The sequence below is a fragment of the Triturus cristatus genome, chromosome 3_1 (assembly GCF_964204655.1).
Source record: "Triturus cristatus chromosome 3_1, aTriCri1.1, whole genome shotgun sequence".
NCBI classification, from domain to species: Eukaryota; Metazoa; Chordata; class Amphibia; order Caudata; family Salamandridae; genus Triturus; species Triturus cristatus.
The window spans coordinates 807,405,065-807,433,027 of NC_140583.1; the positions used below are offsets into that span (position 1 = coordinate 807,405,065).

The 27,963-nt window shown below is 47.5% G+C and overlaps 1 protein-coding gene across 7 annotated transcripts in view; it reads right to left on the reverse strand.

Annotated features, from left to right (window-relative positions):
* Positions 1-27,963, reverse strand: part of HDAC4 (histone deacetylase 4) — a 1,546,655-nt gene that overhangs the window by 67,672 nt on the left and 1,451,020 nt on the right. For all 7 annotated transcript variants that reach the window (XM_085645137.1, XM_085645138.1, XM_085645139.1 and 4 more), the window contains one exon: positions 19,808-19,941. In XM_085645137.1, coding sequence (XP_085501263.1) covers positions 19,808-19,941 — 134 coding nt within the window. The remainder of the gene's footprint in view (positions 1-19,807; positions 19,942-27,963) is intronic.

Genomic DNA, 27,963 nt, shown 5'->3' on the forward strand with positions numbered 1-27,963 from the left:
GAAGTGCCATTAACATATACCTCAGGTGCAGTAATAGTGAAAACAGTGCACCTAAGACTAACCGGATATCGGTGTCAGGTAAGTAAATTGCGACTTATCCTGAATAGCGTGTCTAATAATGTATATCGGAACACACGTGGAATTTAAACTGTGTGAGATTCTCGAGTCATATATGGGTTGAGGCACGACAAAGCGTGCCCCTGTGTAAGTCATCGTAGACTTATAATGCAAGGAGAATGGAGAATCAATCTTACTAAGAGGCATATCCATTTGAAGCCTCAGGGATCCGGGGGGGGGGGGGGGGGGGGGAGAGCAATATGGCACACCCTGCAGAGGAAAAAGAAAAAGGCTAACGACCTCGAGCGACTGAGCTCTGGGAACGCTTACCGTAAGAAACGGGAGGGGAACAAAGGAGGTTACTCACGCCCTCGCTGCTCGGCACCCGTTCGGAACCTGGAGCGCCTCTTGCCACCGGGTCCAGGATGTGAGGATCCATGACACGGGGCTCGTATAAGAGATGCTGTCCCGTGAGGCAGGGGGGCAGTGAAAAAGAAAGAAGCACGGGGATTGGTCAGACTCTACCGTGCTATACTGTGATTGGTTAGAATGGCGGCTGTACAGCCAATAGCGTTATGGGTAAGGGAAAGTCGTCCAAAAATAGTAATGAGCGACGTTTTTTTAAAAAAAGGGGAGAAAACTTAATTAAGCGTGGGAAACAGACTCAGGGCTCACAGAAGTCGCTAGGACAGAGAACCTACAAAGAGAAGAAACACAAACAAAAAGGGCCCTTGCCAATAGTAAATACGCTGTGTACTGACGTGTAAATAAGGGGCCAGCAGCAAAATAAAGAAAACAAGCGAATGTCTCTCGCCAAAGGGGGTCTGATGTGCAAGGTAATAAGGACCTCCATAAGTGGGGTTAGGCACGTATGGTCCATCAGACACGCAGGTATATGAGATGTATACAAAATGGAGCCAGTCCATGTATACAATATAGAGTCAGTCTTGACTCAGGAACAGTCAGAGAAATCACGAATGGTAAATACTCTGTATGTCTGACAAACTAACAGCAGGAACTTATAGTATGGTGGTCCAGGGTATATTATCATTCAGGCCACGAAGGTTGGTTCCCAAACGGTAAACCCATCTTTGTTCCTTTTCAAAAAGGATTTTTGGAATGTTTTTGCGTGCTGTGATCTCCTCAATGACAGTCCATTTTAAGTCATTTGTGGTATGGTTGACAGACAGGAAATGCTCACTCAGTTTGGTAGTGACGCGCTTGCACCTAATATTACTCCGATGTTCACATATTCGGAGTTTGACTTTCCTAGTGGTCATCCCTACGTATCGTAGACCACACGGATACACCAATGTTTTGTGATGGCTTTTTTAATTTTATTGGATAGGGTACTGTAAGTGGTGACACATGTTAGTGGTATGGGCGTAGCCTCTTTCACATAGTCCATCACAAAACATTGGTGTATTATCAATAGCAATAATCGCAAATGGGAGAAACCGTTGTTCTCCTTTAAACTAGCTCAGAGCCTGCTCAACAGCCTGGTACAGACACGCCCCACCGTACAACCTGACACAATCCAAAGGTCTATCACAGAAGCTTGGGGCCTACCAAAGATCACTGGGCATTTCCCTTGCTTCGATTGTAGCATATGTCCTCTGACCTCACATACAAACACTCTGAATCTCGAACCAGGCAGGATCTGGACCCAAAGAGGGCACACCAACTGTAACACGCCTAATGTAATCTACATAATCACTTGCCCGTGTGGTCTACGATACGTAGGGATGACCACTAGGAAAGTCAAACTCCGAATATGTGAACATCGGAGTAATATTAGGTGTAAGCGCGTCACTACCAAACTGAGAGAGGTCTGTCAACCATACCACAAATGACTTAAAATGGACTGTCATTGAGGAGATCACAGCACGCAAAAACATTCCAAAAATCCTTTTTGAAAAGGAACAAAGATGGGTTTACCGTTTGGGAACCAACCTTCGTGGCCTGAATGATAATATACCCTGGACCACCATACTATAAGTTCCTGCTGTTAGTTTGTCAGACATACAGAGTATTTACCATTCGTGATTTCTCTGACTGTTCCTGAGTCAAGACTGACTCTATATTGTATACATGGACTGGCTCCATTTTGTATACATCTCATATACCTGCGTGTCTGATGGACCATACGTGCCTAACCCCACTTATGGAAGTCCTTATTACCTTGCACATCAGACCCCCTTTGACTAGAGACATTCGCTCGTTTTCTTTATTTTGCTGCTGGCCCCTTATTTACACGTCAGTACACAGCGTATTTACTATTGGCAAGGGCCCTTTTTGTTTGTGTTTCTTCTCTTTGTAGGTTCTCTGTCCTAGCGACTTCTGTGAGCCCTGAGTCTGTTTCCCACCCTTAATTAAGTTTTCTCCCCTTTTTTTAAAAAAAACGTCGCTCATTACTATTTTTGGACGACTTTCCCTTACCCATAACGCTATTGGCTGTACAGCCGCCATTCTAACCAATCACAGCATAGCACGGTAGAGTCTGACCAATCCCCGTGCTTCTTTCTTTTTCACTGCCCCCCTGCCTCACGGGACAGCATCTCTTATACGAGCCCCGTGCCATGGATCCTCACATCCTGGACCAGGTGGCAAGAGGCGCTCCAGGTTCCGAACGGGTGCCGAGCAGCGAGGGCGTGAGTAACCTCCTTTGTTCCCCTCCCGTTTCTTACAGTAAGCGTTCCCAGAGCTCAGTTGCTTGAGGTCGTTATCCTTTTTCTTTTTCCTCTGCAGGGTGTGCCATATTGCTCCCAGCCCCCCGCCCCCCCCCCTGGGATCCCTGAGGCTTCAAATGGGTATGCCTCTTAGTAAGATTGATTCTCCATTCTCCTTGCATTATAAGTCTACGATGACTTACACAGGGGCACGCTTTGTCGTGCCTCAGCCCATATATGACTCGAGAATCTCACACAGATTTTAAATTCCACGTGTGTTCCGATATACATTATTAGACACGCTATTCAGGATAAGTCGCAATTTACTTACCTGACACCGATATCCGGTTAGTCTTAGGTGCACTGTTTTCACTATTACTGCACCTGAGGTATATGTTAATGGCACTTCTTCATTTGAGCACTATGTTTTCAGCCTGACTCTACAGCGCTTGATTACGAGTTGACCATCAACATTTACAACTCTTTCATGTTTTGTCTTTTGTTTGTGTGTCTTCTTAACTCCAGAATAAACTCGTTTCTCTCCACCACGATATTACTTGGCGGATTTTTTCACTGTAAATATATTTTTCACACAGTAGCCCACGGTAGGGTGAACCTTAGCGCGTTCATACCACCGGGACTTTGCACCCCCACTCTGGTCCTGACGAAAGCCTGTTGAACATTCATTTAGGCAGAAACATGTTGACCGCCATGGAGTATAACAGGTCTTCTATTTTTTGACCTTCACTCCTTTTTAATATTTCCAATTAGCGAAACTATTAAATTTACTTTTTTGACTCAATTGGAAATTTTTAAATTCACTGTCACCTCACATGAACCCCGCTCCGCAGTAACCTGCCGTTGCAGCACACTGGGATGGCATTCGGCCATACCCTGTGGGGCCCGATGATGAAGCATGTCACCAACCAGGTTGGTGAGTGAGGGCTTTATACATAACCTGTATTATCTTTGTAGGTCTGCGTTCCTCTCAACAACATACATGTTTGTTCTGAGCTTGTAGACCCATGCCCTTTTGATGCAAAGTGCCTTGTTTACATCACACTGACTTTGTTGTTGTAATTAACAGCCCACTGAAGGTCCAACTAATGTAACCGCTACCCCTCTTTCATAGTATGAGCTGGAGGATAGAAGGTCGGAAGAGTAATGGATTGGACAAGATGGAATTTTGTGGAATTCTTAGCAGGCCTGTTTTTTTTTTTGTGTCTCCGTTCCTGACATAATTATTTACTTATGCCATCTATTTTTTTAAACTTTTTTATTTTATTTATAATTTTCCAAAAAGAGAAATAAAAACAAACAATCAGACAAAAAACAATACAAAACATCCCCCTTCCTTCTCTCAACAAATATAAATTAAAAAAAAAAAAAAATACACCAGGGGCACAATAAAAAAAACCCCACAAAAAACCACATCCGTACACACTTTCTATTCCCGGATTACATAATGGTGTTGGAATAACGCATTATCCTCTAGTCAACGTACCGGCCACACCCACCCCGCCCTCCCTACACCCTTACTCAGCATCAGATGCCTTATTCAAGAGAAACAATCGCAATGGTTCCCAAATGTCTCTTGGTCGCGAGAGTGTCGGTAATTTCTCCGCATACGTTACCAATTTTTCCCTACAGTAGGTCAAGTCCTTTAACCAATGCTCCACTTTTGGCCTGAACCTTCCCCCCCACGTAATCGCCACCCTGCGCGCCTCCATCAACAGAGCTAATCGGACAAATTTTCCTTTCACTCCCCTAATATTCGGCACACAGCACAACAGACAGACAATCGGACTGCATTGGATCTCCACAGCCACCATAATCATCATAGTTTTAACCACCACTTCCCAGAACTCATACACCTTTCCAGATCCCCAAGCTAGATGTAAAAAATCTGCATTCGCCTGCCCGCAACGCACACAGCAATCAGATTCACGCAGTCCAAACCTATGCAGGCGTGCGGGAGTGTAATACACCTGATGTATGAATTTAAAATGTTTAATGCGTAGATTCCCATTCATGCTAAGAGTTCCCGTCAATCCACACACAAATTGCCAATCCTTTTAGACAATTGGCTCGGATAGACAGGCATTCCATCTTCCCCAACTGCTATCTGGCGCACATATACTTTCAGTTTTTATCATCTTATATAGTCTGGATATCAAGTTTTTATTAGTGGGAGTAGTAAGAGCAAACTGCAAGGATAACAGTATGGGTGGTTCCTGTGGGTAAGTGGTGTAATGCACCGTAGCCGCATGCCGCAGTCGGTGCATAGCAAATCTAAATAACGGACTGATTACTAATGAATTGTAAATGGTCCGGCGTGACAAACAACCCATATGAATATGCATCCTGCATCCTACGGAAGCCCGCCTCATGAAGCAGGCGCATCGACGGCACCTCATGAGTTACCGATAACGCGGTTTGATATTCTATGTACATGGCTGGCGCATATAACGGCAGCTTTTGTGCCAAATGCCCTATCGCATGCCAGGCAGCTATAGTTACGTCCACTGCGTTTATTTCATTTCTTGGGGGTTTGCGCACTCTGTGAGTAAGTAAGCTGTGCAACGGTATCGGAGCAGCATCTCCCTCCTCTACCGCAACATGCGGAGTAAACGCATGCGGTCTCTGCCAATAATATACATATTGAGCCTGGGCACTCAAGTAGTTAGCATAAACATCTGGAGCACCAAACCCTCCCATGTAGTACCCATTGATGAGAGTCGACCATTTAACGCGAGCGTTTTTGCCGCCCCAGACTAACCGCAGCAGGATCTTACGGACACTATGGAAAAACCCCTTCGTTAGTGCCACCGAGATGTTTATAAAGAGGTATAGGAACCGCGGCAAGACCACCATCTTAATAAGTGCAATGCGGTCCGCCAGTGAAAGCGGCAGCGAAATCCATATATCTACTTGCTTCTCCAGTCTAGTATATGCCCTCCCATAGTTTTCTCTGATCAGTATGCTCGGATCCCTGTGGATCCAAATTCCAAGATAATTAACCGGATCCGAAGACCATACCAGCCAGAACTCCATTTCTGGCTGCACGGTAGACTCTGTCAACCGAATGATAATGGATTTGTCCCAATTTACACAGAGACCCGATAGGCGACCAAATCGAATGAATTCCCGAAGCAGCTGTGACAGATACCTGGAAGGCTCACGTACGAACAGCACCATATCATCAGCATAAAGCGAAATGGCCACTGGGCGATAGTTAAAATTAAGAGCTGTCTCCCTATGCCTCTGCCAGACTACGCACGGCAGAGGTCCCAATATGATTGCAAATAGTAGTGGAGATAACGGACACCCCTGACGTATGCCCCTCTCTATGTTAAAAGGTTCAGAGGTCAGCCCTCCAACACGCACCCTAGCCGTCGGGTCCGCGTAGAGCACAGCAATCCATTTTAAGAATAAGGGTGGGAATCCCATCCGCCGTAATATAAATAGCATATAAGTCCATTCCATTGAGTCGAAAGCTTTTGCCGCATCTAATAACACAGCCGCAGCGGACAAGCTCGGCTCGAGTACATGAAACATAGAGAAAATAGTATGGAGATTATGCGATGTGGATCTCTCAGGTATAAAGCCGGATTGATCAGGCAGCACCAAGCACGACATCAGAGGTTGTAACTTGATCGCTAGTATTTTAGCCAATATTTTAGCATCTATATTTATTAGAGACAGCGGGCGATAGGAGTCACATCTGTCCGGTGGTTTATCTTTTTTAAGCAGGGTTATTATTAATGCCCGTCGCAGGGTCCGCAGTAGTTTCCCTGACTTGTGCGCCTCAGCGTACATCTCTAACAGATATGGGACAAGTAGGTCTGCATATTTCTTGTAGAATTCCACCGTGAGGTCATCGGGCCCGGGTGCTTTGCCATTAGATAATGCAGAGAGTGCAGCCTTAACTTCCTGCTTGTCTATAGGCATGCAGAGATACTCCCTATGGGCGTTCGACAGCCAGGCACATGCCACATTTTCTAGATATTCCTCCATTTCTGCCTCTGTCACACCCCCTCTAGAAGTGTAGAGATCCAAATAAAATTCCCTGAATTGCTCTGTGATGGCCACCGGATGATGATGTCCTCCCCCCCCCCCCCCCTGCTTCCAATATCATATCAATATGCTGCTGCTCCGCCCGCTCTTTAATCTTAACCGCCAGTGTGCGCCCAGGTTTGCCCCCCACCCCGTAGCGACTGGCTGTGTGCCTACGGGACAGATACTTTATTTCTGTTTCAGCCAATGAGTCATAGTCTTGAAGCAGTTCATTTATGCGGGCCAGCGTGTCCGAATCTGGCTCTGCGGCATACCTACGCTCCAGTTCCCGCAAAGTGTCCTCAGTATTTTGTAGTTGCGTCCGTATGTCCCTCAATATACCTGCCGCTGTTCTAATACAGACCCCTCTGATCGTAATATGAAAAGCCTCCCATAGTGTCGAGGCCGCGTCTACCGTGCCCTTGTTGATTTCAAAGTATTGTTCAATAGCCTCCCTCACTGTGGTCTCGTATATTGGGTCAAGTAGTGCCTCGGATCGTAGCCGCCACGTGAAGGGGCGACGCAGGGCAGTCGGAATTTGCAAATCTAACTGCACGGGATTGTGATCGGACAACGTGCGTGATAAATTCACTACCTCTCGTACCCAGTCTATGGCTTCCTCTCCCAGCAGCCAGTAGTCTAGCCGCGACCAGCTATTGTACGAAGGTGTCGCATGTGTCCCTTCTTTCGCCAAGGGTTCCTCACTCGCCGCACATCACTCAACCCAAATTCCTCCATGGCGCAGAACACACTTCTAGCGATCTTGGGGGTGCGATGAGAAATGGGATTGGACTAATCCATATCTAGATTAAAATATGTATTCAAGTCCCCGCCCCACAATAAGGTAGCCTCTGGCCACTCTCTCAGCACTCCATACATTCGTGAAAAACAGGCAGGGTCGTCTGTGATGGGTCCATACATGTTGATTATAGTGACCAGTGATCCTCCCAGCCTACCCTGCACCATGGCACACCGACCCTCCTCATCCGCATATGTACGTGTTGGCTGAAAAGCTACTCCTCTTAACCAGAATCATGGTACCTCTTGCGTATGATGAGAATGACGCCGCTAGCTTAAAGCCCGCCCATCTCCCCGCAATACCCCGTTCTGTGTTTTTGGTCAAATGTGTCTCCTGCAATAGGGCTCTATGTACTGAATGGCGGTTCAAATAGGCCAGCACCTGTCTCACTTTTTTGGGTGAATTAAGACCTCTAATGTTCCAGATCAACATCTGAAATCTCTCACCCATCACAACCTAGAGCAGTTCCCATCCCATCCAGCATTGATTCAGTCGGCCTAGGGGGGACGCCACCTTCAGCCCATTCAGTTACGCCATCACATTCTTCTGTACGCATTCCAATCATATTCAGTGTCATAGATGTGAATAAAAAACAAAGCACAAAGCCCTCTCTACCCACCCCCCTAACTCCACCCACTCCAACCTCCCAATTAGGTCGAGACCAAACCCTAACCCCCCGCCCACACATCATCCCCAATACCCATCCAACACAACGTTCAGGGAACACCCGCTAGGGGGAGAGGTCCGGCAACGATTACACGCACCAAGGTGCGGTCGCCAGACTATAACTATGTGTCCCATCCGTGCTCACTAACGAAAGCATGCTACCGCATCCAATACGCTGCACAGTGCCATTCGGCCATAACCACATGAAACATAAAATATATGTCTGGGAGGGTAGCAGCCGCCCGCCGCACATTCAGCGAGCAGAATCAAATCAGCCATCACTTGCTAACATCCCCAACAAGGAAAAAAAATAAAATCAGCCCGCCCTCATCCAACAGGTCACATATAACATTGCTGACATTAGTCCGTTTCCTCAAGGCCTAATGTCCCTTCGGCGCCTCCCAGCGCACACGGCCGAGACCTAGATTTAACAAATGTGTTTTGTGAATTTCAGAGCCGACTTTGCGTCCGTGAAAAAGTGTGCCTGCTCACTATCTTTAGTTTGGCCAAGTATAGCATTGCATATGGCACCGAAGCGGCCTGCAGGATTTTCTTTGCTGGCACAAACTCCCTTCTAGCCATCTGTACCGCTGGGGTGTAGTCTGGAAAAAAGGACAGCGTGTCTCCCTTATAAGTGACCGGGGCCCTAGCTCTGGCCTCCCTCAGGATAGCGTCCCCGTCAGCATAATTTAGGAGGCGCGCAATAATCGGGGAGGCGGCGCGCCAGATTTAGGTCTAGGCCCTAGTGACCGAAGCGCCCTCTCTACTATCATCACCGTGGACAGTACCGAGCTAAACAGGTCATGCAGTAACTCCTCTATAAAGGACTCCATTCTGGAGATGGCAGTGGATTCTGGAAGTCCAATAATGCGGAGATTGTTGCGCCTAGAGTGCGCTTCTAAGTCCTCATTTTTTGCTCGTATGACTTCCAGTACCTTCTCCATCTGCAAGAGTTGGGTCCGTGACTCAGCATGCGAGTCCTGCGTGTCTGAAAGTCTGTTTTCCAGAGCATCCAATCTGTGCTCGTGTTTATCCACTTTCTTCTTTACGACATCTAGACCGGTCGCCAGTGCATCAATTTGACTATCTATCGACTTCATCCCGGCCCGTAGTTCCAGCAGGATGGTTCTGGTGTCATCCTCCGCCTCCCCTTCCGACCCCGGGGCCCCATGAGCCCCAGCCCGATCTCCCGTCACTTCAGCAGTGCGCTTATTTTCAAATTGCAGTTTAGGTTGTTTAGGGTCAGTCTTTCCCATGGCGATGAGTGTAGTGTCAAAACTCCGTGCGACGAACAGGCCCGACACCCCACCTCCGTCCAGTCACAGCAATTCACACCGCCCGAGGTCCGGAGGCACTGCTCCCGTCCAGCTTCACCCGGCCGTGTCAGTTCAGAGGGGGCAATCAAATTCAGGACCCATGCACTAATGAGAGTAAGTCTGTTCTCCTCATGTGTGCACTATCAACATCCAGAGTTGCCCCAGACCACAGGGCAGAGCAGCCGCAATGTCCAAACGCTCCACAGCGGGTCACGGCAGACCGATGTTGCCCAACGCTGAGATCCAATCCAGCCACGTGCGTGTTCAAGCAGCACAAGCAGATATTATGCACCCTCAGCCCGAGCAGCGGACCCCCTTACAGGGTTAAGAACGCCCTTGGTGCACCCAGGGCAGTGCCGCGACCAGCCCCATAGCAATGTAGAAGTCCCCCCGCAGCGCTCTGTGCCCACCAACCTGATAGTGGGCCAGCTGGTACACTAAAGCACCCCGGTTGGGACCCCACCACCACCAAGTAGCAGGCCCGCACACACACCAGGCATCACGTGAGGAGCGTCGCGCCCCTGCGCCTGCCGCAGTCGAGCAGCTCCGACCCCCGCCAACTGCCACTACACACTGAGGCTGGGGCAAGCAGGCAGAGTCACACCTGCCCGACAAACCCCAGGCCGCACCCACACCCCACTTACCGTGGCTCCTGCTGGCAGCTGCCGGCTCCTCGCTTCACTATGGGCTCATCTGCTCCTTCGGTGCCAGTCTCTCTCTCGACACAGCAGCCGCTCCGGGTCCCCGCGATATCGCTCCTGTCACCTCCACCGTCACGTGTTGCGCGATGATCGTTCACCGGTAACCGTGCACCTTTCGTTGGGGGCCTGCAACGGCGGCTGTCGACCACCGCGATTTCAGGTCGGTCTACCCGCGCCCACCGCAAGCAGCCCCAGTTCACTCATAGTAAAGTACTGCGGCCCAGCTCCGCCGGCCTCGATGTGCATAGGCCGCCTCTGACTCATGCGTGGGACCGTACAATCAGCCGGCAGACTGCCTCACACTGCCCATGTCTCCGTGGCCGGCGCACCTCTCCGACGCCGAGCAGCGTGGAGTGCCTCACTTTCCTGTCTGTAGTATCTCCCTCAGCCGTCGCGACTCAGACCAGCGCCATTTTCACTCCGATCTCCACACGGACGGACTGACTCGGGTAGGCAGCTTCACGGTGGCCCCAGTCTCAAAACCCACGCCGCTTCTTGCCCTCCGCTTAGGGACAGCGTCCCGTGTGATTTTTAGCGAGCACGGATGTTCCTGACGGGTGGTATTTGTCAGATTGGGAATCCGGCTTGCGGAGCTCCCTCAAGAGGCAGCCATTCCGCCTCGCGCCGAAACCACGCCCCTTAGCAGCCCTGGTTTACAACACTAACTGATCTGGAAAGAAGGTAGTGAAAGGAGGGCGACAGCTAAGGGCCTGTAACTCACCAACCCTTCTAGCAGAAGAGGTGGAAACAAAAAAATACAGTTTTGAGGGTCAACATATGAAGGGTACAACTGTAAAGGGGCTCAAACTGAGTCCCCACCAAAAAGGTAAGGACCAGATTTAAATCTCATTGAGGGACCACCAAGGGAATTGGAGTAAAAAGGTTGGTCAGGACTATAAAAAAACGCCTGACAACACATGATTTGAAAAGGGATGTCTGATTCGGCTGACAAAGGAGAGTAGACAAGGTAACTAAGTGACCCTTTACAGTGCCCATTCCTCCTGTACAAGGGAAAGAGCAAATTGCAGCACTTGAAATAGTCTGGCCAGAAAGGGATCCTCACCACTGTTCGCACACCATGCAACAAAGCTGTCCCATCTGTCGTGAAGTTCCTAAAAATACATAGGAACTGTATGTTTAGACAACAAACTAAATGATTGATATCTAGACTGATTACTGACACCCCCAAAGGATATGTTAGCCTTTAGACCAGCTAGATCACATTGCCAAATACGCCCTCTAACCCTACCAAGGAGCAAATAGTTTCTGGCAACTATCGAACATGGATCGAGGAAATAGTACAGTACTTTTCGCTCAGTCAATCATGCTAACTTAATGTCAGAGAGATACACAGAATAGACGACGGGGACTTTTTTAATAAGCATTTATTGAACCAGCGTCATTCGAGTATAAAACATGTGTGCTGCGACAATCATTAGACAGAAGTAAATGTTAAAGATTACAAGCCCGAACAGAGTAAATAAAAGGTAGAATTCTACCATGGTGCTAAAACAGTGAATATATGCAGGCATATAAACATTACAGTAATCAAGCGCACTCCTACAATGCTGACCCTACCTAAGAGTACCTAGCATGTATGTCGCTGTAAAGTCAAGAATCCCCAAGGAGCGAGCCAAACCCCATTACCTGTTGGGAGAGAACAAACAACCCCATCTTGGTCTCAAAATGGACACCCCGCAAGAGACCACTACATGCTGGAGAGTCTGCGTGCAGGGACCTCAGTGTCTTGTGCCAGCATGGAAGCTTCTCCTCTGCCTATCTTGTGAAAGATATGGTTCTTTTATACCAAAGATAGCCTTAGGGTGACCAACACAATTGATATGTTGCGTGTACGAATAGGATGAAGACGACCATGACTTTTATACAGAGTATATTAATCATTTTACGTCATGTTCAGGGGACTTTTCTAAGAATCTTCATGTATAATAAATGAGGTTAGTTTCAAGTAAACCAATCATAATTTATTCACCACATAAAACTGGGTAAAAGGTCAGTGCTAGAGCTGTTATGCAGAGCAAGGTAGGACAGGTCGTGTAGCTACCTAGGCCTAGATTGTGGTACATAACAATACAGGCTTAGTGGAGGGACGACTAGCAGACAAGATGTCTACCACCTCTGGTGGCATCTGAAGGGAGCTCAGTTGTCCCCTGCTTAATCTCAAAGACACAAGGTTGGGGTTTGGAGACTGGGGTGCAGAACCATTCCAGAGTGGGGGAGAAGGTCCAATCTGAGTGGAATGTGACATGGGTGACATGTGGAGAAGCGCAGAAGGTCCACTCCACACCTTTTCTACCCATTCAATGAGAATGACTTGTGTGCAGTCTTTGCAGATTTTACGGAGACCTCGAGAAATCCAGGGTATTTTGCGGCGGGTGGGAACAAGTACTGCAGCTGAAAATTCCACCTCAACTGAAAAGCGTCTCCCCTAGGCTCCCCTCAATGGATACTGGAGCACACCGACTGCTGGCACTGAACACAGGAGGCGAATAAGCCCACCTGAGAAGTAGCTCACTGTACCAGGATGTCTCCGAGTACCTCTGGTAATAGATGCCACTTGTGATCACTAAGGTGAGTCACAATGGTTCAGGCCGTCTGATTTTTTTGGAAAGCCCGCTAGGGGACTGGCAGAGTGCCAGATCCCTCTGTGGAGATCTCAAGACCACAGGCTCCTCGCATCCAGGTAAAGGAGGGGAGGTGAGCCCCTACTCCCATTTGCTTGTTGACATATGACATCGCACTTGTGTTATCTATCAAGATCTGGACAGACGGACTTACGATGGAGGAGACGAAGGCCCTAAGCATCAGCCGAATCACCTACAGGTACAGCAGGTTGATGTGAAGCACTTGCTCTTCTGGAGACCAGAGCCCCCTAATCTCCAGAAGGAATCCCCACCCTAGGGTGTAGCCATACATCATTACCGTAGTCACAGTTAGAAAGGATGTGAAGGCCATCTTGTGAGTTAGGTTCAGCTCTCTCCCCTACCAAGCCACTTCCCTCCCTCAGCACAAAGGAACATTGCAATGGAGTCCGATAGGTCTCACCTGTACAGGAGCCACTGCTGGCAGAGGCACAACTGGAAAGTTCTCATGTGCCAACTTGCGTGTGTAAGGAGGAAGGAGAAAGCCAATAGACCTAGAAAACGCAGGACTCTAAGGACAGATTCTTGTGCCTCACTGGAAAGATGGGACAAGCTCCCAGATGTGTCTGATTCTTTGAGTCGGAAAAAATGCCTGGAGAAGAGTGAATGAATTAATGAATCGTCATTTGAAGAGCGCACGCCTACTCCAAGGAGTATCCCAGGCGCTACACAATTAACTATTGGACAAAGAACATCCTCAAATGCCAAACAACCACGTTTTTAGGACTCTTCTGAAAATTGCGAGTTCCGGATTTTCCCGGAGTGCCAATGGAAGTTGTTTCCAGGCCTTGGCAACAAGGTACAAGAAAAATGTACCCCCGATTCTAGAGCAGTGGATCAAGGGGCTGGTGGCCAGTGGACAAAATACAAGCAAAGTGTCTTAGCGGGCAAATTGATATAGAGCCTTTTTATTAGACATGCTGTGCCATTACAATGTAACACTTTATGCGCCTGGACCAGTGTCTTCAGAATCAGAATTTAGCTTTATTCGGCTTTCAATTTAGCAAACAGAAAAACCATAAAAGCTTAGTTTTACTATTGTATATCACATTATTATACAATATTTTTTAAAAAAATGTAATTCTAAAAATAATTACAAACTAAGGTCTAGCAGCATACTTTCAAATGGGGCAAAATTCATAGATGTTTCCTATGTTTGATCTTGCGCTTCAAAAATAGACCAGTGTCTTAAACTGAATCATCTTTCTCACGGACAGCCAGTGAAGTGATCTCAGATGTGGAGACAGGCGGGCCCTGGGGGCAAGATTGAGAATCAATCTGGCGCCGCATTCTGGACCGCTTGCAGCTTGTTTAAAAGATATTCTGGCAGCCCCACATACAAGACGTTTTCATAATCCATTCTGGAGGTGATCATCGCCTGAACCACTGTTTTCCTGGATTCAACCGAGAGCAGTGTTAGAAAGTTCCTTAATGTGCGTAGAAAACCAGAGCATGTGCCCACCAAGGTTTGAATTTGGGGTTGTAGGGACAAAGCGCTATCAATCTTGATCCCCAAGTTTTTTCAACTGTGTTCAGAGGAGTGGTTAAAGGCAGGACATCTTGAAGCCACCATGATCTCCAGATGTCGGACGGGGGTGTACCAAAGAAGACAATCTCTGACTTGTCTGGGTTGCATTTTAGTTGGTTAATTGCTAACCAGTTTAACACCTTAACTAAACTAGTTTTAATGATTTCATCATCAATTCAGCCCGTGAGTGGTGTCCAGTAGTGACCCTATGAACTGAAGTAGTTGGGAGGGTGACATTTGGGCTTGTTGATCGAAAAGTCCAGGTCAAACAGCAGTGATTCTTTTGACTACAGGTGAAGGAACACCATCTCCGGCGAGCTGGCTTTGAGGAGCTAGTCATCTAGATACAGAAAAATGGGGATGCCCGACTGTCTGAGATGGGCTGCAACCGCTGCCATCACCTTCATGAAGACTTGAGGTGCCGATGTCAACTCAAAGGGAAGTACTGCAAACTGGTACCACCATTTTGAAGTCTTGTGGCTCCATGGGACATGTAGTTCTTCTCACCTTTACTCAGGTGTTTAGCGGAGCACATTCCTCTGAGACACGCGGCTTTGGTCTAGTTGGCAAACATCTCCATCCTCCTCTGCTCCAGAAGACTTGCATGTTCAGGAGATTCTAAGGAGCATGTTGCACGGGAAAGGCGCACACACGTAATCTAAAATAAGATGAAGGCCTCCGTTCTTCTAAGGCATCAGGAAGTATACGGAATTAACAACCACAACTTCGTTCTAATGCTTGCACCCTCTTGGTCAAGACTGCCAATACTTCCTGACTAAGGAGCAATGGGTGGAGAAGTGTCCAGAAAGGGGATGGAGTAGCCCCTTTAGACTATCTGTAAAACCCACCAGTCAGATGTTATTAACTGCCAATGGTGCAGGTGAAGCCATATCCTGCCCCCCACTGGGTACCCATGTTGGTATGAAGGCATATTAAAAGGGTTTGGAGGATGTGGCTGTCGGGAGTTAGGTGGACATGGTAGACCTTTGGCTAGTGGCCCCACGTGGTCTGTGGGAAGTCTGCTGGCCGCGGTGACTAGATGGGAATGGACGCAGCTGTGAGTCCCTTCCATAGCCACAAAAGGGGAGGAAGGGCAGACTATGGTTGGCGAGGGACAGTGGACAGGTCCAAGGGCCTGGCTGTAACTCTGCTATCCTTGAAGCACTTTAGCACGGAGTCAACCTTCTCACCAAAAAGACAAAAGCCATCAAATGACATGTCGAAGAGCAAAGTTTGGACATTCCCCGAAAAGCTAGTAGTCCGCAGCCGGGAGCGGCACCTAAGGGCCACCGACAATGAATTTACTCTGCCAAGCAAGTCGGCCGTATCTAGTCCACATTGGATGGTGAACTTCGCTGTGTCTTTGCTGCCTGAAATGGCTTGCAACAGTATGGCTCAGCCTCCTCTGTGAATATGGGCAGCACTTGTGCAACCAAATACCAAACTGTATGGGTGTACTGGCCTATGAGACATGAGGTGTTCAACAACTGCAGTAATAGGCAGGCGGAAGAGAACATCCCCTTTCCACAGGTATCCAACCTCTTGGATTCCCTATCAAGTGAACTGGTAGGGAAATCACTGGAGTTGACTCAGTAAGTGGAGGGTTGGACCATGAGAAACTTCGGCTGGGGTGCTGGGTGAGGAAACAGGGGGCCCCCCAGAGCAGGGTCATGGCGACAAGTAAATGTCCTGTGCACAGGAACTCCTGTGCAGGGCTTGGGCCAGGACGCGGGTAGGACTTCATTATATTGAGTAAGGGTTTGGAGGGGGCAACTAACAGCTGAAGAACCTCTGGCAAGACGTTCGTCTTGACTGCCACGGAGTGCAACTGAAGATTCAAGACCTCCCCTGACCCTAGCACCACCATAGCAAATTAAGCACCCTCCTCTGTAGCCATGGTAGGGGAAGAGACCAACACAGTGCCTGGTGAGTTGTCTAACCCACTGGCATCTGCCATTTTTTCATACCAGTTGACCTCTGTGCCATCTACGGGAAGCTTGCATCCATAAGACTCCTCAATTCCCTCCTATTCGTCTCCCTCTCCAGGCCTGTTGAGAAAGTTGAGGCATGGTACCAGTGGCACCGGGAGCAGGCAATGGACGGCACTGGTCTGGCCTGTGTTGGAATCAGGAATGACAATGGGGATGGCCGTGTCATGGGGCATCGGTAATAGAGCGGGCGCCAAGGGAGGTTGCGGCCCCACAAGCGGCACAACTCCGGATCCGGCACCAGATTCACTGGACACGAGGGCGAACCCAACGGTGGGAATCCATGGAGGTCAAAGGCTCTCAAGAAGGATCTTACTACTCTAATAGGAGATGCACATCCTCAAAGAACCCTTTCAGAGGGGCAGGGGTTGTGCTAGTCCGGGAAAGTCAGAGAGGAATGGATACAGGCTCCGCAGAGGAGCAAGCTCTGGACTGCGGATTCAATCGTGCTTCATCCGAGGATTGGACAGGCGTTGCGAAGTCTAAGGCCTCTTCAACTTCTTGGACCTCTTCTTGTGGTGGCACTTACCCAAAGACTTTGATTGAGAAGACGACTGTCTGGTGAGGCTCCACAAGCTGTTCTGTGACCTTCCACACAACCGGGATCTTGAAGGTCGCAGGGTGGTGTGTCATCGAACGGCATGGATCCTTCATGGATCAGTGCCAACTGGTGCAGAAAGAAAAACAAATGATGTCAGTAGGGTGGCGCCTATATAGGCACCATGCACATCACTTCCGGCGCAGATGACGCAGAGCCAAATGACGCCACCTACCAGTGCAGGGGTACTGCTCGGAAATTTCCAGATCCATTTTCACACCTTAGGAATATTCTAAGGAAAAGAGTCTGTGGCTAGAAGCCTCTATCAGATGGGTCCTTGCATGACAAAAGCATGTGCAAGTGAAATAATATTACAGTAAAAAAATTACCATTTGCATCGCCCTGACCATTAAAGCACGCCTTGTGCCACTTAAACAATAGGTAAAATTATTACTCCTCGACACAACGGGACTCATTTCATCGATCTTGGAAGTCTGAAGGTCGCTATTGGTCCACTTGGATTTGAAATTGTGGTCTATACCGTTAGCTATCACAAAGCCATCAAAATCTAGAACACTCATCTTCTTTATTATTATTAAAGATCTGCGCAATGGCTCATCAATAGAGACTACCGACGCTAAATAAAGTCTGATCCCTAAATAACAGAGGTAACTAGAAGGCAGAACCAAATAGCCAGGACTTAAGAAGTCTCTTAAAGGGCAGAATGTCCCTGGGGAGTTAGAGCTGAACTGGGAGGGCATTCTACTCCCCCTGACGGTCTGATAAGAGAAGGAGCTACCACCCCACCAGCAAGGAGTTGGATGACCGAAGAGCCTGAGCTGGTTGGTATGGTGTAAATCTGTTTGACAAATACTGAGAACCTTTGAGGTGAAAAACCTCTGTGCGCCAGGACCAAATCTTTGAACCTCTCACATTCTAATATTGGCAACCAGTGCAGTTCTTTTAGACCTAGTTGAACGGAGGCCCTCCTGGGGAGGTGTAGTAGAAGCCTGGCAGCAGCATTCTGCACATGCTGCAGTCTCTTCAGGAGTTGGGCCCCAGTAGAGAGAGTTGGCATAATCAAAGCCTGGATCACTGTTTTTGTTTTTGCTGAAGAAGGGGGAGGAGATAGAGCAAGTTTCGAAATATGTTTAGCAGGCCAAAACAAGTGCCTACTACCCCCGTCACCTGGGGGGTTGGGGAGCTGTAGTATTACACTTTACCCTGAGATTGCACAATGCCGTGGTAGATGGGGTCGAAGCCCCTCAAGCTCCTCACTAACCAAGGGGCTGACTTTCTTTTTGCTGAGGGAACAGCATCCCTGTGTTTAATGGGTGCAATGTGGTCAGCCATCTGTATAAGCCAGGAGTCGACCTATCCGACATCGACTTCCATGTCAACGGTCATAGGTTGAGAATACTTGCTGAAGGAGAGTCCGTGGCCCAATTGCGGTGCAGTAGAGAGGGACATAGCCTGCTTTTGTGAGGGCCATGGCCCAGTGACCAATGGAAGTGAATGAGAGCGTGGTCGGACCAAGTCAAGGGACTAATGTCAAGTATGGGAACTTGAATGTTAGAAAAATGATGTCTAACGTGTGACCTGCAATGTGAGTAGGCGGAGTCACAAACAGCGACATATACCAAGATGAAATATACTCTAAAAGAAGTTGACCATGCAGGTCAGAAGATGTGTCTACATGTATATTAAGGTCCCGTAGAACAGTACAATTTGAGCATTTCAACACGTACTTCTAAAAGAACTCTGACAGGGAAGACAAAAACGCCCCTGCATGTCCAGGGTGAGGGGGGGGGGGGAGATTAGCACGCTAGCCAGGATTTTGTTAGCAGACAATGAGATGCAGAAGCCCATAGACTAAGCCCCTAAAAGTTTCTTCGTGTCAAAGGTAGCACAACTAACAGACTGTTTGTGCATAATAGCGATACCACCCCCTTCTCCTCCCACTCTGTCAAGGTGCAACACAGAGTAACCAGCCACGGTGACCAAAGCTACATCAGGTGCTGAGCTCTTAGACATCCAAGTTTCTGTCAAGAAATTAATATTGCAGAGTAGAGCATGTGCCACATGTCGATTTAAGGTGTAATGAGGGTTGCAAGAATATTGGACCCTAGGAGGCACACCCGGTCCCTGTAAGTCAATAGAACATTATTGACAAGTAGGAGGTATGGGTTGACCCGGGTGAGTTGGATCTGCCTGAGCAGAGTGGCTCCCATCTCAGGGAGAGAAACTGAGAGCCTGTATAGGTGATATGTTGATTATAGGTATGCGGACGGGAAGCATGGCTGGCACTGAGCGCAAGCCGAGCGCAGACCAGCTTGCCTTAGGCACATCCACACACAAGCCTGCTCTAAGTGCCGGCATTCAAACTGGCTCGGCACTAGACCACTGATCGGTCCAAAAATGGCAGCTGGAGCAGAAAAAAAGACTAGGTGAGTCCTCTACAGCCGCCCCGGTACAGTGCAACAGGTTATTTCAATAAATAAAATGTGCCAAAACTTATTTTACCAACTTTCTAATACACATGCAAATAATGGTAACCTATACAGTACTACAGAGAATTCTGGAAAAAAAATTAGACATCCAAAAAGAATTCTTTCACAAACCAGCGCTCTTTAATTACACCCATCAAAAACTTCACCAGTCATTACCCTCTAGTCTTAACGGACTCATCGGTCTTACAATATCACTCATCCAGGAACTGTCAGATCAGTAACACCACCACTGTCCCTGCTCTAGTCTCTTTCCTCAACACTGCAGCCTTGTCATTAACACTGTTTTACACACTGTCTGTCCATCATATTTCTTTGGTACCTCATTTCCCAGCAAAGCAGAAACACATGCTTCAGAGGCATCACAGATTGCTGTGAGATCATGGCCCCCTTCCAGTGCTAGAACAATACGTCCACCAGCCAGTGCCATCAGCTGCTTCGTCAGGTACCCAAAACCTGCAAAAAGAAGAAATATTCATAAAACAAAAAGAAGGCTGCGCGATTTAAGGATCAAAATAACATTCTATGAGACATTTTCTAAATGCTTAGCAATCTGTGATACAGCACTCATGGCATTAAGGTGAAATGTTTTTGATATTGAAATTTACTTGATAAATTAATCAACCTATAGTAGTCATCAGCACAAGGGTAGCCAAGCTGCTATTGCATGGCAAGGGAGGAGGCTGCATTTTTAAAATGCTACACAGCGGTTCGAGTTGCTGTGCTATATAGCTTAAAATAAAATTAAAATCAAGAAAATGATAGGACCTGGCCAGACAGTCATAACACTTTTTATTTTTACTTAAAGCTATGCACGTACAAACAAGTTACATTTTTTATTTTCCCTACACTTAATATGCAGTTTATATTTGTGACCAAATGCCCATTGCAGTTGTCAAGTGTAGCTTGCTGGAACACTGACCATGTAGAGGCTGCGGCGTTACAACCAGAGCTTCCGACTGTGGAGCTGGTGAACCACGTTTGAATTGCGGCGCCAGCTCAACATCCTGTGATTCTGGGCAAATCACTTAACCTGTGCCTATAAAAATTAGTTCATTTTTGTGTAATGTAACTGGCGCTCATGTAAAGCACTGTAAATACGGTCATCTTCGCGCAATATAAAACAAACTATGAGGTGCCTTGTCCAAGATGGGGCCCATGTGAGAGGTCTGTGGCGAGGCTCCGCTGCCTGACACTGTTTACCAGTGGACTTCTTGCCTCTTCCCGAGAACTGGGCAGCGCACCATGCAGGACAATCCCTGGAGACAAAGGGGTGGCGGGTGGAAGGAGGGGGCTGAAAGAGGTTGTGGAGCACAGCACTCCTCCAAGAACTGGTGCTGCATAACGCCCTGGGCCTGCAGGATATCAAAATGGACACCACCAGCAGACCCGCAGTCGAACCTGGCTGGATGACCGTGCATCTGGAGGCTGTGAAGAGAGTGCCATGAGGCATCCTAGTCTCCCTGCATTTGCCTCCCTTTGATGCAGCACCCGCCCTCTGTGAGCCAGTGTCACACAACATCATCTGAGGCCACCAGCGGCCCTGCAACTAGACTCAGCTGGGCTGCACATGGGAGGAGACTGCAATAGGAGCACTGCGAGGCCTCCTTCCCACAGTGGCAGCAGCTCCTACTGTTAGTACTGCCTGTGTGTCCCAGCTTGATGCCCATAGCTCGCAGTGAGGTGGAAGGCGCTGTTGGTGAGGGTGCCCTCTCCACTTACCAAATGAAGTGGTGGCCCCTGCGGTGGGCTGCAGAAGGCTCTCCTCGCTGCTGTATACCGCGCACCTCCGGCCTGATTCTCCTGAAATTGGTGCTATGGGGCCCACTGCATTCCCCTGAGACTGACAAACAGCTCCGAGCCGCTATCACCATAGAGGCCACAGAGCTGAAAGGGACCCTACCTTAAAAGACTTCCTCATGAAGCTCGCAGCCAAGAAGAAAGACAATATTAGAGAGACCCTGCCCTTACCGCCATTGACCCATGAACTATCCACTCAGGACTCCTTAGAGGCACAGGTGCGTATTACCTACTTCATTAATGAAGACCCTCTTTACTACGCTCCGGAGAGACATTGCAACTCTGCGATAAGAGGTGGCCACAGACGTCTAAGAGGTTAAGCTAGATGTCACGGAGCTCCTCCAAAGTGTAGACACGCTGGAGCAAACTAGTGACGGCAGGGAAAAGGAACTCTAACACTACCAATGAGAACTGCTGGACCTGCAGGACCAACACCAAGACCTGCAAATACACTTGGAGGACCTTGAAAACAGATTGTGTGTCTATCAACATTCGCATACAAGGTGTTTCACTACATGCAGATGCAGGGGACCTAGAGGGATAAGTAACCTGCCTATTCCGACACATCTTGACAGACTTGGCAGAAAAAGGAAATAGTCCTGGGCCACACGCACCGGGCAGACAGACCGGTCACTGCCCCAGGTATGCTCCAGGACACCTTAACATTCGTTCACCAAATGAGATCATGGTGGTCGTGTAGGACCGAATGTTGGTTACCTTTGAAGGTGTACGGGTCTGGCTTTACCAGGAGCTCTCCCTATTACGTTGCAACGTCTTTCCTTCCGGACAATGGGTCAAATATAGATGGGGCCAACCGTTTCGCATGACCTTTGTGTGGAACAAGGGAAAAACACACAGTACGTACCATGGCAGAAGCAAAATCAATCCTAGATTTACGCACTGACCAAGCTGAGAACGCCCCCTCAGACAGCCCTCATAAGCTGCCCGGATGCAAGAGGACCAGCAGCAAGAACCCCCACACTTCCAGCAAATGTACAGGCAAAACTAGCGAGCCCACAGAGAATGAAAGTTACAGAGAACGCTCTGCTCTTCTCCATCACCTTCAACATCATGAGTCCTCCCCTGACAAACTCTCCATGATGGCAACCTCACACCCACGCCACTCACTGCCTAAAGCTACCAACAAGCTATGCCTGGCTTGATCCTGAAGGGGGATTTAGCACCCCAGGCTAGTGGATCCTCCATCCACCTTTATTATAAGTCCTGAGACACTCTTCAGACATGGCCATGACCCCTGTTCATACTGATGCCTTGACTCCCACGGAGGGGGTAGTGTTCTCTGGTTGCAATACAGTTCTCCCCCCCCCCCCCCCTTCCGTGGACCAGCTTCCAAGCTATCCAATACCTACAGATGCGGACAACGACAACTGCTCATCTGGCCCGAGTGCCTACAAATCTGTCTCTCCCAGCGCGGCCACTAGATGCAAGCCCATGCACCCACACCATGATTAAAATACTGAATCTAAATGTCTAAGGCCTCAACTCACCATCAAAAAGTCTGGCACTCCTGTCGATGCTATGTGACTCCCAATGCGATTTCATTACAAGAAAAGAGGCTACACTATGCATAATCTTTTAATGCAGTCTCCGCATACATCACAATACTAAAGGTTACGGAACAGAACATAAGAAGGATATAAAAGGCATGAGCTGACAACCATCTGCCTCTTTTAAACGCGGCTCCGAGCAGATAAATAACTCCTTTCTTATCATTTTGGTACAATAATAAACTTTATTTATCTCATGTCAGATCAACCTTTGGTGGCCTAACCCTCCCCCCCACCCCCCCTTTCCTCCCTCCCTACCGATCTCCAATTTACGGAGATCTCCTTTCCTGCTCCCTCTTTCCTGGTCAGGTAAGCTTCTCGTCCCCTTATTACACTTAACTATTAAAGTTTTAACCGTCTTTCATAGTTTTTATAATCACGTAAGTACCGCCTTTGTATCTTATTTGCCTCACCGTTTTACTTGCCATTGGCGCGTGTGCCTCCGCGCTCGGCTTAATCGCTTAACCGGCCTCTCTCCGCCCACGAACTTCAATAACTCCGATTTGAACCCACCGAACCGAGGAGCCGACCCTTGCCTCGCTCCCGATACAGGCAGCGACTCAAACAGCGCACCCCTGCATCGCGGTAAAGAACTGAGATCAAAGAAAGTACCTTGGCAACGGCCCGTCCTACGGTTGCCAAGTTCCTTTCCCCTCAACTCAGGGCTTCAGCTGACCGTGAGCATTGCCATGACAAAGAGCCCTCGCGATTGTCGGTTGCTCGTTTCCCCGATCAGCTGTTACTCCCGAAGCCACACAAAATAGTCTCCTTGATTCTGCATAAAAATTTTAAAAAGGAGATAATAGTTAATTAGAGGCATAGACGCATTTCATCCTCCAGATCTTAGCTCGACTCCTCTATCGGGCACTCAAGCCCTCTCTCTCTGGCTTGCTCTCCTTCCTAAAATCCCTAATCTAGACTATGTCTGACTCCGATTCAGACGATGCTACCGCCCCCACCCCCACATTGACAAGGACACTTTTTTAAAAAATGTTACAAAAAGAAATGAGGTCATGTATGTTGGAGACCCTAAACCAGGTCATTCCACCCAAGAGGCCACTACCTACTCAGGAGGACCAACTTACCGAAATCCTCATTGAGGACGCAACTGAGATAAGGGGTAAAATAATTTTAAAAAACTAAGAATATTGACAAAATTACCCCCTTGAGCACTCAAGGAGGTTCTAGCACCTCATCGAACCTGGGAGGTCTCAGCACCTCAACATTTAATGGAGGTCTCCGTGCCTCAAACTCCATGGGTGTCCTTAGCGGCACGACTTATCTGGGTGCCCATGGCGGCACAAATTATTTGGGTGTCCCTAGCGGCACAAATCATCATATGCTCAAAATAACATGGGAGATAACTTTTTTAATGACAACGATTCATCAGATATGCCTGACGAGTATATCCTAGACTTAGATGAAGAGGATGATGATTTCTACAACATTGAGGAAGAACTTCCCTCATCCTCCAAGTATAACATTCTTGACCCCCATGGGAATAGAAATGTTCTCCCCTCTAAACCTCAAGCATCCTAGATCCTCCGAGTGGTGGCCCCAAGACCACGTTGCCAAATTTATAAAGAAATGGCTACGAAACGTCCTCGAGAGGGATACCAGGAACATTCTCAGAGCTGAATGCTCGAGACCTTCTATCGACCTATCGAAGACTAGACTTGCCAAACTCCCAATCTGGACCCTGAGCTCAGTTTCTATTTAAGCTTGGTCGGGACCCAAGAAAAGGGATGGAGAGACCCCTGAAAGGGTGCCAGGACCTTCTTCTCGATGTCCTGGGACCCCTTGCAAGAATATTAGACTCTGCCAAGCAGAGCCACATCCGTGGTACACCTCTCAATATCGAATTAATCAGAGAGCCTTAATACTCTTCGGTAACACCAACGCAAGCATTAATGCCGAAAGGCGCAGAGTAGTACTTACTAAAATCAATCCCAAGCTTAGTGATATGGCAGATAAAGAGCCTTCAAACAACCCCAAAGGGCTTCTCTTTGGACAGGACCTTATTAAATCACTCGGAAAATATAGATCGACATTCACGGCCTTAGACAAGGCTCAGCAAAACATGAGAAAGATCTTTAACCACAACCTTTTTGGGCAGGCCGGAGGAAGGGGCCTCTCTTTCAGCCGCTTTAATCAAAGGCCCTACCCAAGATCCCGTGGCTTCGGACACGGATACCAACAGTACAAAGCTCCTGCTTTCTACCCCTAAAGAGGTAGAGGTCCCCGCTCAAGAGGATTTAGATCTCGTGGCTCCTCCATCAGCACCAACCCACCAAGTGAGTACTCTCCCCCTCTCCCCTTCTTTCCCCCTAAAGGTGGGAGGCAGGCTCAAACTCTTTTTCCAAAATTGGAGCTTAATAACTCAGGATCCTTGGGTCCTAAACACTGTAAAGGGTTTTATGATAGATTTCACACAAATACCTACACAAACCTCCTACCCGAGGGACATGCCCCTCTCCCTAGATCAACAACAAATAGTAGAAGAGATCACCTCCATGCTTCAGAAAGGTGCAATAATAGAAGTCCCTTTGGAAGCACTAAGATTCATACGTACACTATTTCTTGCAAAGAAAAAGGAGAAAGGTTGGAGACCCATGATAAACTTACGTGAACTCAACAAATATCAAGTCTACAGACATTTCAAGATGGAGGGCATTCATCTCCTGAGGTATCTTCTTTTGGAAGGAGACTGGTTGGTCAAATTGGACCTAAAAGACGCCTATTTCACCATCCCTATGGCCGAAATCCATCAACCATTCCTCCAATTTATGTGGAAAAAACACTTATACCAATTCCAAGCACTCCCATTTGGACTATCTTCCGCCCCTTGGTGCTTTACAAAAGTCATGAGAGCGATCACCTAATTCCTAAGAGAAATAAGTATCCACATGATCATATATCTAGACGACATCCTTATAATGTCGCAAGACTTTCAACAAATACTCCAAGACCTGAAAACGGTAGTTGATATTTTAGAGCAGGGGTATCCAACCTTTTCTGTAGTGAGAGCTACTTCTGATCAGTGAAAAGCGTCGTGAGCTACTAAAGGCCAAGCAACTCGTGCATTTTTCGGAGACACCTCCCACACCCTGCTTCATTGTCTTTAAGCCTAATTTCTTTGTGGCCCATACGTTGGTTTGAACAAAATACAACTATAGAGCTGGTCAAGGCTGTCAGCAGACTGAAAATCATAACAAAGTAAACTGTACATCTGCCTCACACCTCATTCACCACACTGCTATGCAATGAGTCCCATAACATGATAACGATAACTGCACCTTGGTGTTTATCAGGCAAGACAAGGAAGCACTTCCAACATAGGATCAAAAACCAACGAAAACACTTTGAACCACCCACCCTACACATGCCATAGCTTGCTAACCATGTAGGTAAGTGCTTCAGTGCCACACATTAGTAAGCGCTATTAAAATGCTTCAATAGAAGGCTTCCCCTTTCTTCATTGTCAAAAAAAATAAAAGAAAGGGAGAAAAGTTCTGTTACAAATGAATACATATGATTTTCATTCATGTCCGGGCCTTTCCAGACTATTGGAACAACAAATGGCATATATTTGGAAAGGTGGCAACCTTACTTTCATTATAAAGCACTTTTCTCAGTTCTATAACACATGCTTTAACTCTGCAAAGTCAATTTTCAGAAAATGTATAGTTCTGCAATGTTCAGCAACAGACTGTCGGCTAAGCCTTGCACTCACTGCACAGTCCTCTTCTACTTCCAGTAATAATACAGTAGCATGAAACATATGGCAATGTCCCTCAGTGCATACCTCAATAAACAGAAAGCTCCATAGTCAGATCAATAACAGGTTCTAGCCAGGAAAGACCCTTTGAAATCCATTAAAAAAAGGAATACAATACATTTATCTAGTCCAGCCTTATCTCACTTCTGTTGAGTAGGACTCACCTACAAACAATGCAAACGCATGCAAAAACAGATAGCTGGATTATTTTTTATATAAAAAACATAACTTTCTGAAAATAAGCATGAAAAATAAATAGGACACTGGTAGAACGCTTTATTCTCGTGGTATTTCAAAAGGGCTCTCATCTCCCGCCCAGACCGCGGGGAAAGCAGATATTTCTCAGACATTTCTGTAACTATGCATAAAGAGGGCTGCATTATAGCTCCTATTGCATTGATTGAAAATGCCTCTGGTAACCTTACATACCATTGAAATAATCAATAAATCGTACTTGTACATTAACAAATCTTATGTACAGATCAAATTAATTCAAACTCGTACACATCATGAAATACTGAAAACGCTCCGACAAGTGAGCATGAATTTGTTCCTAAAAAACAAATGTCAAATCTGATCACACCTCGTGCACGTTCACACACTCCAGTTGTCTATTGCACTCACCACCCTGCTTTCCTCCTACATTGGCCATGAGTTTCTAAATCAGTGTAATGGAGTCCTCCATTCAACATTCCTCTAAGTAACACCTCAAGAACCATAAATACACACAGAACATCAATGGGATCAAAGTGCATGGGTACAATCACTTAAGGACTCACTAAGGAACCTTGCTTAGAAAAATCCCAAGCAAGAAGAAATTGCATCATCTCAGCCACTAAAATTGTAAACTGCCACTACGCATACCAGTAGAAGTACTTACCAAATCAATTAGTTTTTCGTAGCTATGGTGCAGCAGAACAGAGCTCCGTGTCACACAAGCCTGCCTTAACACAAAGGAAGAGAGTGGGAGACAGAGACTGGGAGTGACAGTACAGAGAGGTGAAGGGCCTGTTTTGGGAGGATCGGGTCAGTACATGTAAAGTACTTTGATTACAACATTGGCTGCCACCGCGCTTTAAAATTGAAAGAAGATATAATAAAGCACAGTGGCAGCTGATGTTAAAATCAAAGGGCCTTGCATGCACTGAGCCGCTTTCATTGACTACCACGCAAAGGAAAATTTAAAGCGTGCTGTAGTAGTTAAGTGAAAGCAGTTTGTGCAGACAAGAATCTTTAATTTTATCATTGCCTGCCACCCCAGTTGCTGCCCAGTGCCTGCAAGGACCTTAGACTTTAACCTAGTCTGCCACCTTGCTTTATTACTGAAGTCAG